The sequence below is a fragment of the Saccopteryx leptura genome, chromosome 1, assembly GCF_036850995.1.
Source record: "Saccopteryx leptura isolate mSacLep1 chromosome 1, mSacLep1_pri_phased_curated, whole genome shotgun sequence".
Taxonomy (NCBI): domain Eukaryota; kingdom Metazoa; phylum Chordata; class Mammalia; order Chiroptera; family Emballonuridae; genus Saccopteryx; species Saccopteryx leptura.
Genome location: NC_089503.1, coordinates 42,136,859 through 42,154,227, shown reverse-complemented (window position 1 = coordinate 42,154,227; position 17,369 = coordinate 42,136,859). Strand labels below are relative to the sequence as shown.

Sequence of the window (17,369 nt, the reverse complement as noted above, 5' to 3'; positions counted from 1 at the left end):
CTCCCATCCAGCCCCAGACGCAGGATCAGCTTACCAACCAGGGCAGCTGAAGTCCTGCGGAGGGAGGAGGGGTTGTCCATGTTCGGGACCACCTTCTGACCTCTAAGGACAGAATACACTATTCATAAGGGGTTCCCACTTAAGGATTCAGGCTAGTGTGGAAGGATCGGTGAGCAGAATCAATAGGATAGAATGTGTGGCACTCATGGGAGACTAGGGTCAGCCTGGAGTTATGAAGGGCTCGGTGTCAATAAAGTGTCGAAAGGGGTTAATAAGCATCCAGAATTATTAAATTGTTAGTAGAGAGCTGAAAGGACAGCAAGTGTGTTATGTGTATGGGGTGGGGGTGGGGGAGACGTTATTTTGGGGTCTGTGCGAGAGGGTACCTTTGGAAGGATCGTGTGGGTTCCAGATTCCGTGGCAAGGGTCAGCATTAAAGGGTTGTTTGGAGCGGCCGATAGATACTGGTCCGGGTCAAGGTGTCTCTCACAGCGGTCGGGGCGTCTCGGTTCACTAAGACAGTCCCTATTTGGAAAGAGAGGGGCGGGTGCAGACGCCCTTCTCACTTCAGTCTGACCCAGGGACGCTGACCTAGAAGTCTCCCAGAGCCCTCGCCCATTGAGTGGCGCTCCCCGAGAGCGGAGCGTCGGCGGGTCTCCCAGGAGCTACAGGAGTCGTGTGGGGCGGGCGCCCCCAACGCTGAGGTTAAGGGAAGCCCGGCTGCACGCGGGGCTGGGAGGGGGGCGCGGAATCAGGGTTTTTTAGGACCCAGCGCGGCGCCTCCCTCCGGGGGCGAGTGCGGCTGCGCGCGCCGTGTGCCCGTGTCCGGAGAGCGGCGGGCTGGACGCGGACCGCGCGAGCGAGCAAGCGAGCAAGAGAGCCAAGCAGCAGCTCGGGCGGCAGTAGCGTCGCGGCGGCGGCCGCTCTGCGCCTCGCCTCCCCGGCCTCGCCTCGTCGCTTCTGGATCCGCCACCCCCGCCTCCCGGCCCGACCACCGCAGATCCTTTGCTTTGGCTGGCAGCGCGAACAGCCTGCCTGAAGCGGGGCGTTGAGCGCGGGGCGCAGAGGCAACGGAGCCAGTGCCCGTCGACCCCGCGGACCAAATCCAACCGGGAGAACCCCTGCCGGGCCCCACACAGCTCCACCACAGTCCAGGAGCTGTCCCTTCAGCACCGCAGCCGGAGCCGGAGTCTGAGTCCGAGCGCAGCCCAGCGGAACCCTAGCTTGAGCCGGAGCGCACGGAGCGCAGCGCTCCACCGCAGCAGCACCGAGCAGCGTTCCCGGTGCCCCTGCCCAGGGGCCCGCCATCTCCTCCAAGAGGCGGGGAGAAGGAGCGAGGAGGGCGGCGGGCGGGCAGGCGCGCCCGCCGCCGGGGAGAGCAGGCAGCCAGGCAAGGAAAGAGGAAGGGGGCTGGAGCCCGCCCTGCGCCCCGAGCTGCAGCCCGGCCACGCAGGGAGGAGGAAGGCAGCAGGCATCCATCTCCCCCACGCCGAGAGCGTGCTGCAGCGACCACTGCACAACAGAGCGCGAATTTCCCGGCCCCGTCTTCTCCCCTCCCCCTTCCGGGGGCTGGTCTCTGTGTCCGGCCCTTGGGAGCAGCTGACCTTACCTCCAAAAGCTTTGTGTCGATTTCTACATTTTCCCACTGGAATGGGGACGGGAGCCCGGCACCCCCACCCCCTTTTCCCTCCTCCCGGTGCTCGCCGCTGAGCGCCGTCCCCCCCACCCCTTCCTCCTTCCCTCTCTCCCGCCCTTCTTTCCTCCTCTGCCTCCTCCGCAGCCGGACTCGCTCCCTCCTACATCTGGCGCCTAGAGACCCTTGGGATCCCGCACACAGTCCCCTGGACCAGCACCCGACAGAAAGCGCCCTGAGAGACTGGGGTCTCTCTTGGGATTGCCAGAGCCACGGCCCTCTGTCCCCTCGACGGCTGGGGGAGGGGGGAGGAGGCTGCGCGCCCCCCTCCCCGTCGCCAACTCCCCCTGGCGGCAGCTCCCATGGGTGTCGCTGGGCCGCGCCATGTCTAAGGGGGCGCCGCGATGGGCCAAGGGGACGAGAGCGAGCGTATCGTGATCAACGTGGGCGGCACGCGCCACCAGACGTACCGCTCGACGCTGCGCACGCTGCCCGGCACGCGGCTCGCCTGGCTGGCGGAGCCCGACGCCCACAGCCATTTCGACTATGACCCGCGTGCCGACGAGTTCTTTTTCGACCGCCACCCGGGTGTCTTCGCGCACATTCTGAACTACTACCGCACGGGCAAGCTGCACTGCCCGGCCGACGTGTGCGGGCCGCTGTACGAAGAGGAACTGGCCTTCTGGGGCATCGACGAGACCGACGTGGAGCCCTGCTGCTGGATGACGTACCGCCAGCACCGGGACGCTGAGGAGGCGCTCGACAGCTTTGGGGGTGCACCCCTGGACAACAGCGCTGACGACGCGGACGCCGACGGTCCTGGAGACTCAGGCGACGGCGAGGACGAGCTGGAGATGACCAAGCGCCTGGCACTCAGCGACTCCCCAGACGGCCGGCCTGGAGGCTTCTGGCGCCGCTGGCAGCCGCGCATCTGGGCGCTTTTTGAGGACCCCTACTCATCCCGCTACGCTAGGGTAAGTGACAACTTCCCCATCAGAAGATGGGGCGGGGTGGACTCGAGAACCGGCACCTAGAGAATCAGAACGGTAAGGGGTGGTGTGTGTGTGTGTGTGTGTGTGTGTGTGTGTGTGTGTGTGTGTGTAAGAGGGCGGGGATTTTTTCGAGGGTGACTAGCTTTGTATATGTGTAAGGTCTGTGTTTGTATTTCCGGATTTAATATGTATGAGCGAGTATAAATGGGTGTGTTTGTGTGTATGAGTACATTGTGTGCATATTTATGTAAGTGTGGTGGTGTATATTTGGGTGAGTAAAGAATATAGTGAGAATGGGTGAACATGTTATATGTTTGAGTGTGCAGGAGTGTCTGTGCGTGCATGTTTGTATCTTTGCAGATGTACACTGTGCAGGGCTAACTCGCCCTTAGGATTTTGCCGTGGGGGAGGAAGCTGGGCACCCTTCCTCCCAGGTAAGGGCATCTGGAGCCAGCCAGGACCCACAGGCAAGGGCTTTAGGCCAGCTCTGCTGCTGGATGCAGACCTCCCTCCCCAGGGAGCAGCCTCAGGCCATTCTGAGGAGGTGGTCAAGGGGGAATCTTTATGGCTAATTGCTAGCTTGGTAGTTGGTGTAGGGTTGGCTGCGGTGGGGGAGGATATGATCCCTCTGAAACCTGCCCCTGGGAACAGAGCCTGTCCCTCCTTGTCAAAAGGGTAGGGTATTGGAGGGGGGCACTGGGCTTATGGCCCCCACCTGTCAACAGCAGAGAAGAAGATCTAAAGGGGAAACCTACAAGAAGGAGGTCTGTGAGAGGTGGGCGTGTCTTCATCCGGCACTCCCCTTTCCTGACAGCAGCTTGTTACATGGGAGGAAGGGCATCTTGCTGCTGACCTTGGCCCCTGCGGTGGCCTCTCTAGATCAGTTTCTTCATCTCTAAAATAGGAGAGGGAGGTCTGGTGAATTCTAAGGGGTTTTGCTACTTAATTAAGCCCCAAAGGGAGACACTGGTAGCAGCCAACTATCTTGGAAGAGATACCTCTTGTCTTTATTGGACTCTGTCCTCAGAGGCCTGAATGGAGCCTAAGACATGAAGGGGAGGGTCAGAGTTAGGAATTTAAAGCAGAGTCCCTCCTGCATCCACAGCCACCCCGAGCCCTTTACTGGGCAAACCTCTGCCCACTGTCCTTTATTGCGCCACATGCCTTGCCTCCTGCCCACCAGAACCAAGAGGGAAGGATGGGGCAGGAGAGAGGGCAGGAGTGTCTGCTCAGCTGCTGAGGATCAGGGTGAGAAGAGGACTTGTGGGCACTGAGGTGTCCACAGGCAGAAAGAAAAAAAAAAGCTGTGTTTAGGCACAGCCCTGGTAGGTTTGTTACTGAGATAAAACACTCAGCGTTTTTAGCATCTTCTAAGAGGGGGCAGTGGTTCAGAGTGTTGTACATTAAATATTAGAATAGATGTTTACGGATGGGGGTGCTTAACAGGGAGAGAGCCGAACTCTTTGTTTTGCCACTGAGGACCCTGTCCAAGGTCACCCAGGGAGCGAGAGGCTCAGCAGGACTAGAACCAGGTCTCCTGGGACCTCGTCCTCCTCAGAGTTGGCCACCTTGGGCCCAGGTTTAGGGCTCTGACCTGTGTCCCTGAGTTTCAGAATAGGCAGGGGTCATGTAGGGCATGTTCCAGCCTCCTCCCCTGGACGTTCCTAGGCTGTGGTGTGGCCTTCACCCAGTGCAGACAAATGGGCTGGCTAGTGTGGTTTGCAGTCTTGTTGGTGTACACAGCCTTACAGAAAAGTCCTGACTCTATCCAGTGCCATGGGAGAGCAGACTCGGAGGGAAAAGCGGGGCAGTAGAGGGGGTGGAGGTAAGTTAGAAGGTGTCCCCCCAGCCTGTCAGTGCTCCTTTCTTTTCCCATTAGCCTCACAGAGTTGTTCCAACTTCCTTGGGTGACAGATAAGGACACTGAGGCCACAGGAGGGAGGGACCTGCCCAAGGGCATACACAAGAACTGAGGGCAGAGCCTGGATTAGAACCCAGGCTCCCCGCCGCCCTCCAGCAGGCCTAGCTGCATTGCGCTGCCTCTCTGCAGCTCATCTGCGCAGAGACCAGCGGTCTGCCCGCCCTCCCCCCTCCCCCCTCCCCTCTTCCCCTCCGTCTTTGCTGCTGCTCCTGTCACCTTTGTTTACCCCTCCCCCTCAGGGGCCCCAAGCCTCCTCCAATTGGTGGATCAGGATTTACATTTTTATTTGCAGATTCTAGACCAGAATCCTGTATGTGTGTGACATTGTATACATGTGTGAAAGAATAACAGTATGTGTGGGAGAATCTGTGTCAGAGATATTCTGTGTGGCCGTGAGAGACTCTTCGTGTTATGAGAATAAATATACCGGTGAGACTCTGTGCTGGGGTGTGTGTGTGTGTGTGTGCACGCGTGTGGTGAGACTGACGGTGAGATTCTGTCTCTATCAGATTCTGTGTGAGTGTGAGAGACAGACCGTGTGTGTTTTGAGTGATGGACTTCATGTGTGAGGAGGAAACTGCAGGGAGGGGAGGGTGTATATAAGAGAAAGAGACTGTGTGTTAGAGAGATACTGTGTGTGTGCGTGTATGTGAGAGATTGAGGTGAGTGTGAATGCATTGATGTGTGTCAAATGTGTAACTGTATGTGAGACTGTATGGGGGAGCCCTGTGTGTGATACAGGCTATGTGTGAGAAACTGTGTGTTGGTGTGTGCTTGTGTGTGAGATGTGAGAGAGACCTGGTGTTGCCTGTTGAGGAAGATGAAACTCCGGACCAGCTTCCTGCCTGCTGCCTGGGTCTCCTGGGACTTCTGAGCTGCCTTAGTGAGCAGTTTTGCTCCTCATTTGCCATCCTCAATAGCAGGACTCTGTTGCTCCGGCCAGCTGTAGATGCGTGGATGAGGTGGTGAGGCCACCTCACCCAGGCCTCAGCCCTGGCTTTGGGAGATTGGGGCTACTTAGCTGGGGTAAGAGGTCCCACCTGGGCTCTTCGGGGCTGACAGTGCTGGTTGGAGCCCCTCTCTCCTGTGGTTTCCTGGGCACTCAGGCTGAGTGGGTGAGGGGTGGGAGCTGAGATGTGACAGGATGAGCCTGGATTGTATTCTGGGGTGACACACACAAGCCGAGGATGGGGATGACACTGTGTGTAAGGGCTGTGAAGGGGCTTCCTGGGGCCATGAGAGTAAGCACTATCTCAGAGGAGGTCATGCTGGGGCAGGCTTTGAGGAGCAAGTAGGAACTAGCCAGGCAGATGGCAAGGAACAGCAGTCCTGGCATGCTGCAGGAGTGTGGGAGCAGGCAGGACTGTGTTGGGTGGCCTGGGGTAAGCCCCGCCTTGAAGCCTCCTCTCCTCTCTTCCTTGGGGGCCAGTGCAGGTCTGGGGCCCTTGGCTTTTAGCTATGATTTGCATGTTGTCATGAGGAACATTGTTCTGTGTCAGGTCAGGGAACACTGGTGGTCCCTGGGCTAGAGAGCATTTTGTTTGTGTGTGTGTGTGTGTATTTTGACATCTGTCCCCCAGAGTCACTTGACTTTCTGAAACAAAGAAGTCCCAATTGTAGCCCTTCCTCCATCCACCCCACTGCCCACCTCTCCTCCAACTTTAGGTCTTTGTCGCCCTGCCTTATCCCCACCTCTCTGGGACCTGATGTGGTCCAGTGCCTCAGCTCCCTGGGAAGGAAGTTCACCTGCTAGTTGGGATAAAGAGCCCAGCCAGAGACTTCCGTTTTTCCCTTGGGTCCTAGCTGACACAGGCTTCTTGGGGCCTGAGCTTGACATGAGAGGAATTGGAGACAGAGCTGCTACCAGGGCCTTCCTAGGCAGCTTGCCCGCCTCACATTGGAACCCACATCTCCAGGCTAGGGCCCCAGTTTGACTCACGGTGACGTGGAGGAGGCCCGTGAGCACTGGCAGAGTGGCTGGGTATGTTTCTCTCCCAGCTGCCCCAAGTGCCCCCTCCGCTCAGTGTTCTTCTCTTTCCCATGATGCTTTGCAGGTGCCCTTGTGTCTTTGAATGTACCTCGACCCCCCCCCCCAGCTCCCCTTTTAGTAAAGATTGGCGCAAGCCCAGCATCTCCTAGTCAGAGTCTCAACCTCTTCACCTCCAAAATAAGCATAATAACAACCCCAGAGTGTTGATGGAAAGGTTAACTGAGGTAATATGTGGAGAGCCCCAAGTCACAGGGCCTGGCATGCAGTAAATGCTCAGTAAATGTCGGCTGCTGTTATTACTCCTATGGGTTGTATTAGCATTTTACTTCATGACTCTCTAGACTCCATCCTTTGCCCTCCGTTTCCACGTCCACCCTCCTGCTTCCAGCCAAGCCACCACTGCTTCGCTCAGGCCAACCTCCCCAACAGTTTCCTGGCTGCTCCCCCTCTCCTGTCCCTGTATCTCCAGTTCATTCTCCACTTGGCAACCACAGCAGTTTCTTCAACTCCCAAATCTGTCTGCTCCCCTCTTTGCCTGCTTAAAACCCTTCCGTGCTTCTCCAGTCCACACCTGTCTGCCCCTCCATATGGCTTGGCTCTCTCCATCACTCACTGAGCTCCAGCCACCCACCCTGGCCTCATTTCAGTGTCTTGCATGTGTCAGGTCTGTCTGCCTCAGGGCCTTTGCATATGCTGTTCCTCCTGGAGCACTCTTTCCTCCTGGTTTGCCCCTTTTCCTCCTTCACACCCTGCCTCAAACATCAGTTTCCTGGTGGTGCTTCCCCAGACTCCACAGGCTGGTCCAGGATTCAGAACCAGAGTCCTTCCCTTCAGAGGCACTCTCTGGTTTGTAATAAAATGTTCATTAGCAGCCTTGCTTGATTCAGGTTTGTCTCCCCCTCCAGACTCTCTCAGCTGCTTACATATGCAATATAATAGGCCCAGAGAGGAGTGCTTTGCCCAGGTCACATGTGAGCAGGTTATTTCGGGGGGCTGGTTCAGAAATCCTGGTCTCTAAGTCCCTGTCCAGTAGCCTGGGAACCCCCATCTACCTTAAGACACCTCAGGGAATGTTTAGAGTCTGGTGCTCTGGGGGGCAGGAGCTGGTACTCCCTAACTCTGGGCAGGAAGTCTGGCATCTGCCAGAAACTTTGTACGAGATTACCTCGAGCCTCCCAAAACAGGGAGGCAGGTTGTCTCAGTGGTGAGGGAGGGAGTCTGGTAGGGCTCATTTTAGGGCCTGTGGCCTGGCCAGGGATCTCAGGAACTTCCAAGACAGCTGAATATAGTGCTACAGCTATTCTGAGCAGTCCCATGACCAGTGTATTTGGTCTAGACCAAAAGGTCAGGGCCTCAAGCTGCTGCCTCCTGTTAGTCCCCAAGCCAGCCTGGCCACCACCCTGGCCTTAACTTCCCTCCCCTGGGTGCAGGCTCGGAGGAAAAGGGGCATCTAAGAAGTTCCAAGAACTGACGGCTGCCCAGTCCTTATTCCACAGGGGAACCAGTTGGGTGGGAGGTACCACCTTCCACATATACAGGACTATTGGAGGAGATGGTGCTTCCAGGCCACCTCTAGCCACTGTCCTCATCTAGTGGAGGAGAAACAGGCTCAGAGAGGGAAAGACACTTGCCCAAGACCACACAGGGAATCAGTGAGACTCAAACTCACACCCCAAGCGTCTTGGCCAGGGTCTAGCCGTTTGCATTTCTGTTGGCTCCCAGTTTCCAAAGAACACCAAATCCCACCAGTGCTCCTCTCTTACTACCCTCTTTATTTTCTGCCCTGAGGGAGGGTGAATAAACAGTTTCCTGCCCTCCCTCCTCTCTTCCCCGTTCCACCCTCCAGGCCCAGGACAGCTGGTGGAGATCACAGGTCAGTCCACCCAGACTGGCCCAAATCCTATTCTCGTCATCTCCCAAACAGGATTTTCCAGAACCCTCTTTCTTTCTTAAATCAAAATACTAACGGCAACTGTGTACTAAAGTACTTACTTTGTGTCAGAAGTCTTAAGGATTTGATTTACCTATTCTCAGTGAATTCTCACAAAACTCCCATGGAACTCTATCATTATTAGCATGCCAGTGTCACAGATGAGGCTGCTGAGACGCAGAGAACTTCGTGCCTTATCCAAGGTCACTTAGCTGACCGGTGGTAGAGCTGGCATTCAGACCTGTCTGCCTGACACTGGGCTCTGTTACTGCTCAGTACTGCCTCCTGGCGCTTCCAGGGAGGGTGGGGTCTGTGGCTTGCTGTGGCCCAGGCTTAGGTGTTCACCCGGTTCCCTTCCTCCCCCAACAAAGACTCTTTCCCAACAACTTATCTGGGGATCCTGCTCAGCCCCTGCTGGCCCCTGAACAATAAATGGCAAGTGAGGGATTGGCCTGGAGGGGCTCGGAGAATGCTCTGGCAGCCCCCGGAAGACGGTTTTCAGAAGGTGCCTCAATTGCCCCAGCTGCAGGCTCCATCTGGCCTGCAGGGAAATGGGAGGATCGCAAGCTATCCTGCATGAGGCGATGCATGGTAGGAATGCTGGCTCCTCTTCAGCTCGGCATTCGAGGCCGTCTGCTCGGGAGCCTGCCGTGTCTCCTGCCGTGTCTCCTGCTGCTCCCTTCTGCCAGGCTCCTCCCCGGCCTCCTTGTCTTCAGCCTCCGCTCCAGCCTCCAGGGCTTTGCTCATCTCTTCCCCTCCAGAGTACTCTCTACTTTTTGCTGAACACGAAAAACCACCCTTCAAGGTCCCTAATGCTTAGCCTGGCTGCTCCAGTCCTTGATGACATTTTTTTAAGAGCGAGGGGTCTGGGTTGGGCACAGAATCACCAGGCTTGCATGATTCTAGCTGGGTGTCCATGGATGGGCTGTGGAGACTTGTGGCTGGGGACAGGCAGGTCCTCAGGTTAGGGACTTGCCCCGATAAGTGGGGACCTGCCGGGTACAGAGACAAGGCTCCGGTTGCAGGTCACGCGACTGGGCCAGAGTACGATCTGTAGTCAGCCAATAAATTAACCGGGCTCCCTCAGGCAAGTTCCATTATCCCTTTAGCCTGCAGTTTCTCCACCTGTAAAATACAGAAGTCATTCTAAATGACCATCAAGTTTCTTCCCAGGTTCAACATCTCAGGAGTCAAGGGATTCTGGGCTTCGGCTTCCCAGAGGCATGATGGGAGCAAAGTTCATCCTGTCCTAGCTCTCCCTCCTCATCCTCGGCCCGGCTCTTCATTAGGGCACGTGTGAGCTCTTCTGGCAAGGGCGCTGATACCAAGTGGTAGCAGCCCCGGGCAGGGGGGGTCTGAAACCCTCCTACGTTCATTCAGGCTCTCTCAGCCTGCTCTTACACATTCAGTCAAGGCATAGTAATCACGCTCTGCTTGGGGTCTGTCCTGGCGCTGGGCCCTGTGTGCCGGCAGTGGCGTGGTAGATCTGCCCTGCGCCGGGCCCTGTGTGCCGGCAGTGGCGTGGTAGATCTGCCCTGCGCCGGGCCCTGTGTGCCGGCAGTGGCGTGGTAGATCTGCCCAGCCCTTCCACAGGCACAGACCTGGGGGTACGACCGCTTCAGGGTGTGCTTGCTCAGGCCCAGCGGTGGTACCTGTTGCCCTCTCTCCCAGGCCCTGCTCTTGGCTGCCTGCCCTCTGCGAGTTGCAGAAAGGTGCAGTCAGAGAGGAGATGCCGGGCCAGGCTGTAGGGGCTGGGTCAGGGAGGGCTGGCTCTGGGGGTGTAGGGGCGCGGTGAGGAGGGGAGCAGGGAGCGGCTGCTGTGCTGGGCGAGGCGGGGGTAGGAGGGTTTGCAATGGCTGCTGCAGGGGCGGTGGCTGGAGGACTCCCACCCATGGCTGACTCCCAGGTTACCTGGGAGGGTCAGGCTCCTGGGCTCTGTCTTTCAAGGATGTGATTCTTAGATCTTAGGGTCAGGTCAGGATGTTTCCACTCCCAGGGGATGCTAATGCTCAGAGAGGGAGGGTCTGCAGTGGGGGGAATGGGGGCTCTTGCTACTCAGTGTGGTCCTCTGACCAAAGGATCAACATCACCCTGGCAGTTGTTAGGAGAGTTTAGCCCTGCCCGCCCCCCACACCAACCTACTGATTCGGAATCTGCATTTTAACAAGAGTCCTAGATGAATCATACACACATTACATTCTGAGAAGTGCTGATGCAGGCAACAATTCTCAGTCGAGGGAAAGTGTCAGGATGCAGAGTGGCCGGGATGGGTGCGTTCAGGGTGGCAGTTTCACAGGTGATTCTGACCTTTCCTGGTGCTTAAGGCATTGGCATCAGGGTGATGGGCTTGGGGGTGAGGCCCCAGCTCAGTAACGCAGCTGTGTTCAGTTGCTCAGACCAAAACCTTTGCCATCATCCTGGACTCCTCCCTTTCTCTCACACCTCAGCAACCCTGTTGTCGTCACATTGAAAACCTACCCGGAACCCAACCAACCATGTCTCATCACCTTTACCGATACCTTCCTGGTAGAAGCCACATCTCTGTCCCCTGGATGGCTGCAGACTGTCCTCCCTGCTTCTGCCCTTGCCAGCACCTTCTCCACACTGCAGTCAGGGCCACCCTGGTAAAGTGCTAGTCAGACTGGGCCACCCTGCCCTGTCTCAGGGGAAGAGCCCGGGTCCTTACGAGGGTTAAAAGGAGCCCCTTATGGCTTCCACATGCACTCCTGCCCCTCCTGTCCCTCTGCCCCCGTCCACATGTGCTCCTGCCCCTCCTGTCCCTCTGCCCCCCGTCCACATGCGCTCCTGCCCCTCCTGTCCCTCTGCCCCCTCCGTCCACATGCACTCCTGCCCCTCCTGTCCCTCTGCCCCCCCCGTCCACATGCACTCCTGCCCCTCCTGTCCCTCTGTCCCATGTCCACATGCACTCCTGCCCCTCCTGTCCCTCTGCCCCCTGCCTCTCTCCTCTGTGCTCACTCTGGCCTCCTTGGTCTCCACCAGCACACTGCTTGTGCTCCTGCCCCTCCTGTCCCTCTGCCCCCGTCCACATGTGCTCCTGCCCCTCCTGTCCCTCTGCCCCCCCCGTCCACATGCGCTCCTGCCCCTCCTGTCCCTCTGCCCCCCATCCACATGCGCTCCTGCCCCTCCTGTCCCTCTGCCCCCCGTCCACATGCGCTCCTGCCCCTCCTGTCCCTCTGCCCCCCGTCCACATGCACTCCTGCCCCTCCTGTCCCTCTGCCCCCCGTCCACATGCACTCCTGCCCCTCCTGTCCCTCTGCCCCCTGTCCTCATGTGCTCCTGCCCCTCCTGTCCCTCTGCCCCCTGTCCACATGTGCTCCTGCCCCTCCTGTCCCTCTGCCCCCTGCCTCTCTCCTCTGTGCTCACTCTGGCCTCCTTGGTCTCCACCAGCACACTGCTTGTGCTTCTGCCCCGGGACCTGCGCTCCTGCGGGTCCTTCCACCGTGGACAGAGCACTTCCCCTCAGATTCCCCCTCCTCCTTCAGGTCAGCGCTCAGATGTCATTGTCTCCTCCTCTCCCACCCTGGCTTTCTTTCCTGTTTCCTCTTTGGCATTTGCTGCCGCCTAATCATATTGTACTTACTTGCCTCGTTCCTTGTCTGTTTCCCCCTCTAGAATGGAAGTTCCACGATGGCAGGGATTTTTGTCTCTTTTACCCATTGTTCTATGCTTAGAAACCTAGAACAGGGTCTGGCACATAGTGGGTGCCAAGCAAACACTGACTGAAAGAATGAGTAAAGAGACCACAGCGGAAGACGTAGGTCAGACATTGGCACAACACCTGTGAGCCTGTTACTAGTGGGCCCCCTCCTTCCTTGCCTCACCTGGAAACACAATTCCTCCATCCACAAGCCTGTAGCCACGAAGGAAGGCAGAGGCTGAGGCAGTCCTGGGAGTCCTGGGGTGCCCGAGTCAGGCATCTGTCACTGCACTGCCACTGCCCAGTGCCAGATGAGCCTTCAGTGCCGGCCCCTCCATCTCTCCAAACACCTCCTTCACGTGGCATCAGCCCAACCGCTACCAACAACAGCAGCTCAAGGCTAACAAACCATTGACTAAAACCAGGATGCACCAGCTCTGAGGATGGTGACACTGCAAGGACACTGAATCCCTAGGTCCACTTGGTCCAGCCTAACACCCAAGTCCAGTCCCTTAGGACTCTGTTTTTCCTGCTGACCAGCCAGGTCTTTCTCTACTCCCTTTCTCCTTCCCTGTCCACTTTCCTCCCCTCTCTTTCCCTCTCATTGACTCCTTTCCTGTATCAGCTGTGCTGGTGTAAAGTTCTAGGCACTAGTTATGGGCTTTCAACACAGATTCTATCCCTCGAAGGCCTAGCATACTTTTTGTCCCAAATCCCCATGCTTGGAGCCTTGGTTATGTCTTCAGTAGAAAATGAAAGTGCTTCTCGGCCAACCCCCACTTCCTGGCTACCTGACCTTGGCAAGATGACCTGGAGCCTTGTTCTCTCCCGAAAGCATGGCCTCTTTTTTTTTTTTTTTTCTGAAGCTGGAAACGGGGAGAGACAGTCAGACAGACTCCCGCATGCGCCCGACCTGGATCCACCCGGCACGCCCACCAGGGGCGATGCTCTGCCCCTCCAGGGCATCGCTCTGCTGCGACCAGAGCCACTCTAGCACCTGGGGCAGAGGCCAAGGAGCCATCCCCAGCGCCCGGGCCATCTTTGCTCCAATGGAGCCTTGGCTGCAGGAGGGGAAGAGAGAGACAGAGAGGAAGGAGGGGGTGGGGGTGGAGAAGCAAACGGCCGCTTCTCCTATGTGCCCTGGCCGGGAATCAAACCCGGGTCCCCCGCACGCCAGGCCGACGCTCTACCTCTGAGCCAACCGGCCAGGGCACCGAAAGCATGGCCTCTTGAGACAGGAAGCCGCTGAGCCAACCGGCCAGGGCACCAAAAGCATGGCCTCTTGAGACAGGAAGCCTGTGTTCGAATCCTAGCTTGATCACTTCCCAGCTGTGTGACCTTGGACAAGTTCCCTAACCTGTCTGTGCCTCGAGAGGGATATTAATAGTACCTGACTCATATAGAAGTCGTGAGGACCAAATGTCTTAAGCGCTTAACCTAGAACCCTGAACTTAGTAAGTAATTAATTACCATGGATTTTGTTATTGTCTTTTTATCAGCGCTTAGCTCTAAAAGATCCAAACAAACCCTCAGTTATTCCCTGTCTGCTTCCTTCTTTCGGCACTGACTCGCCCTTCAAATGCCTCTATAGGGGTCGCCTCACCTACGTTGGCCCTGAGGGCTCTTCCTTCCAGAGTGCCTGCCAGGGGGCTAGGTTTCAGCGGCGTCACCCTGGGAGGCAAGCCTGGATTCTGTCTTGGTTCTTTCCTAAACCTGCTGTGTGTCATGAGCAGGACATGGCCCTTCTGAACCTCAGTCTCCCCATCTGTTGTAATGGGCTACTCCTCTGTGCTCTGCTTCCCTGACCAGCTGTATTGGGAATAGAGAGATGAATGACGGAACTCCCACCTGTGGTGGAGAGAGAGGGAGGGCCGTTGTCATCAGGCTGAGGCCGGGAGCCAAGCACGGGGTCCTGCGATGCTGACGAGTGTGCCGGTGTAGTGAGGCCGGCAGACAGAGGCACGCACCACAACTCAGGGTTAAAATGCCTCCTCTTTACAGGGGACACCCAGGCACAGGGAGCAGTGGCAGCAGAGGCCAGACAGACCCGAGGAGCTGCTGGAGGCCAGGGGCTAGGGCCGGGGCCCCTCCTGGTGCCAGTGGGTGGTGCCCACCCTGGGGCTGGGCTGCCCTGCCACACTGACGCCAGGTTGGATGGGGACTAATATTAGCTGGGGCAGCCCCAGACAGCTGCACTCGGGGGATTGCAAGGCGCCAGCCTCATGGGGCCCAGGCTCAGATGCTGCGTTGGCTCTGGCCGTGGCAGCCAAAGGAAGCTTTTTCAAGCTTGTGCGGGGCGTTGGATGCCCCTTCCACCCTGGCATGACCCGGACCCTGCTGGCCTGGCAGCCTGGGCCTGGCAGCCTGGATCCTGCTTCACCCTGGCTCTGGCTCCAGCCCGGGAGCCCTTGGCCTATTGCCCGTGATGCTCCCTCACACTTTACCTTTTTCCTTCCTCGTCCCCGTCCACAGTGCAGGAAGGGACTATCCCCCCACCCCCGCTCTGCGCATAAAGACAGTCTGCGTAGGCACTGCTGCAGCCACTGCTCTAGAAGCTGGAAATCGAGCAAGGAACAGAATAGTCAAAACTACCTGCCCTCAACAAGCTTATATTCTGGTGCCAGGAGAATAAAAAGAAATAAATGGATACATGGAATATACAAGGTCTCAGAGGGAAAGGAGTGCTAGAGATGCATACGGAGGGAAGGGCCCAGGAAATACTGGAGGTGGCGCTTTACCTAGGCAGGGAGGGTGTCCCGGAGCAGGTGTTTCAGCAAAGACTTGAAGGAAATGAGGGAAGGAGATGTGACTTCTGGAGAACAGAGGGAAATGCGACATGCCCTGAGCAGACATGTGCCTGGCATTCAAGACACAGCAAGAAGCCAGTGTCAAGGTCAGGCTTCGAGAGCCAGGGGACAGGGGCAGGTCAGAGCAGAGCAGAGCTCCCCACACCCCCGGGGCTCCCCGCAGTGGGTCTGCCTCTGTGGGGCCTGCCCTTGGGCTCTGTGGGAGTGCGGGCACCGTGCTGTCCCTCCGCGCCCAGGGCCACAGGGGCCGCACAGTCCAGACCTCCAGGAAGCTGGGCCTCCCCGAGAGGGCCGGTGCCTCAGGGGACCTCTGTCATTTCCCTGAGGGCACCGTGCTGTCCCTCCCCTCCCAGGGCCACAGGGGTCGCACAGTCCAGACCTCCAGGAAGCTGGGCCTCCCCGAGAGGGCCCATGCTTCAGGGGACCTCTGTCATTTCCCTGAGGGCCAGCTGTGCCCAGGAGGAGATGGTGGGGCCACACATGGCTGCCGCCACACTAAGGGGAGAGCTGTTCCCTGAGGGTGACATAGAACTGGAGAGAAGTTGGTGAGGAAGCCGGAGGTGAGGGGCCCTTGCAGAGACAGCCCTGCCACAGTTTCCATTCACATAGCCCTCGGTGGCTGCCCACCTGGCTCTCAGCCCAGGTGTGCTGACAGAAGATGGGTAGCATCGTGGTGATAGGTCAGACTGGAGCCAAGCTGCCAAGTCCGAACCTGGCTCCACCGAGTATGAGCTGCGTGAGCCCCGCCAGCCCCAGCCGCCTCAGCTGTGCGGGGCGGTAACAGGAGGCTCCCCTTAGAGCGGGCGCTCTGAGGCCGAGGAACTAAGCCACAGGAAGCCCGTCAGCACGGTCCGTGACACAGCACAGGTGACCCAGGTGGGCACTGCTGTCACTCTCCCCATCTGGCACATGAGGCCCCTTTCTGTGATGCTCTGCAGACATTGGCCTCAGCCCCGGGAGATTCTGAACAGAAACCCAATGTCTACAAGAGGGTTGCTGTGACCGGGGAGACTTCAATGGTTCCCCGTAGAGTTTCCTTACCCCTGCAGGTGGTAGAGGGGGAGGTGTGACTCCCTTGGGTCTTGTCACCAGGGCAAGACTGTGAACATACTTTAGACCATAGTCTCCCACCAGGACCGGCATCTTACTGCTTAGAGATTAATGTTTTATGCTCAACCTCAGGGGTTCTCTGAGCAGCTGTGAGGAACACAGTCACTGCTGGGCCACCAGGAACCAGCCAGAGCCCTGGGCCAAGGGCCAGAGCCTGGGCTCTTAGATGCCCACATGGCTGTCATCTGTTAGCGGCTGGCCCCGGGCAGTGTGCTTTTCCCTGGGTTACCATGGTGCTCCTGACTTGTCCCCTGACCAGTTCACACACCTGGAGCATGGCCCTTCTCTTCCTGAGCCTTGATTTCTTCATCTATAAAGTATGCATAATAATGCCCCCTACCTCTAAGCAATGTGGGGAGGATCCACGAAGACCAGAGGCAGGAAGATAATTGTGAGGGAGAAAATATGGCTGGGCGCAGGAGGAGACCACCAGCTCAAGGGCAGGGGGAGTGTCGGGAGGGGACAGGTGGAGGTGAGAGCTGAGGCCTTGGACCCGGCTGGGCCTGGGTCTGCCCTCAGCCTCGGTGTGAACTGGGGCAAGTGTCGTCTGAGCCTGTCCCCTCGTGTGGGAAAGGGGGGTGAGTCTGAGCACGGTGCTCAGCACACAGGAGGCACTTCCTAAGGGTTAGCACTGGCCTCCTGAAGCACCGCTGTCACCCTGTCCTGGGCTCAGGCCCCCCGGGGAGCTGATACAGTGAGGCCCTGGCTGCGCCACCGAGATGGGGCGGCTGCTTCGGAGGCCTTGTCCAATGGCCCCACAGCCTCGGGGGCATGAACCACTGTCACCAATGATATATTTAGTGGCACAAAGGTCAGAGATGCCAGGAGCTGGCTTCCTCCTAGGCAGCAGGAATCTTGTCTCCTGAGGCCTGGCTGTCACCAAGCAGATATTTTTTCTCCCGTCTAGCAGTCAGGGATCTGAGTGAAAGCCCCGGAGTGAGGAATCACAGAGGTTTGCAGTGGTTGCTGAGACTTCCCATGTCTGTGGCCCTTCTCAAACCCTGTTGTGCTACCCCTGGAAATTCCACCAGCCCTGTCTTTCCAGATCCCCCGCCCTTGGCCTCCAGGCACCTCGGGCCAGGCCCCAGGATGCTCCAGCTCCCCTGCCTCTGGCCCCTGCTATTCTCCTCCCTCCCCTAAGAGTGCCCTTTCTCCCACCTCCGCGTACCTGAAACGGACCCACCAGCTCTGTTAGCCTTTTCTGGCTGGAGCCTTTCTTGATCCCACTCCTGAAGGGGCTGCTGTACCAGAGAACCCTTCCTGCCCTGATCCAGCTGACCTGTTGAGGTTACGTCTCCCTGACTCAGCTGCAGCCTCTTAGAGGACAA

General features: G+C 57.9%; 1 protein-coding gene across 1 annotated transcript in view; it reads left to right on the top strand.

Annotated features, from left to right (window-relative positions):
• The first annotated feature begins 885 nt into the window (after positions 1-885).
• Positions 886-17,369, top strand: part of KCNC1 (potassium voltage-gated channel subfamily C member 1) — a 44,861-nt gene continuing 28,377 nt past the window's right edge. Inside the window, exon 1 of the mRNA XM_066365062.1 lies at positions 886-2,607. Coding sequence (XP_066221159.1) covers positions 2,038-2,607 — 570 coding nt within the window. The 5' untranslated portion in view covers positions 886-2,037. The remainder of the gene's footprint in view (positions 2,608-17,369) is intronic.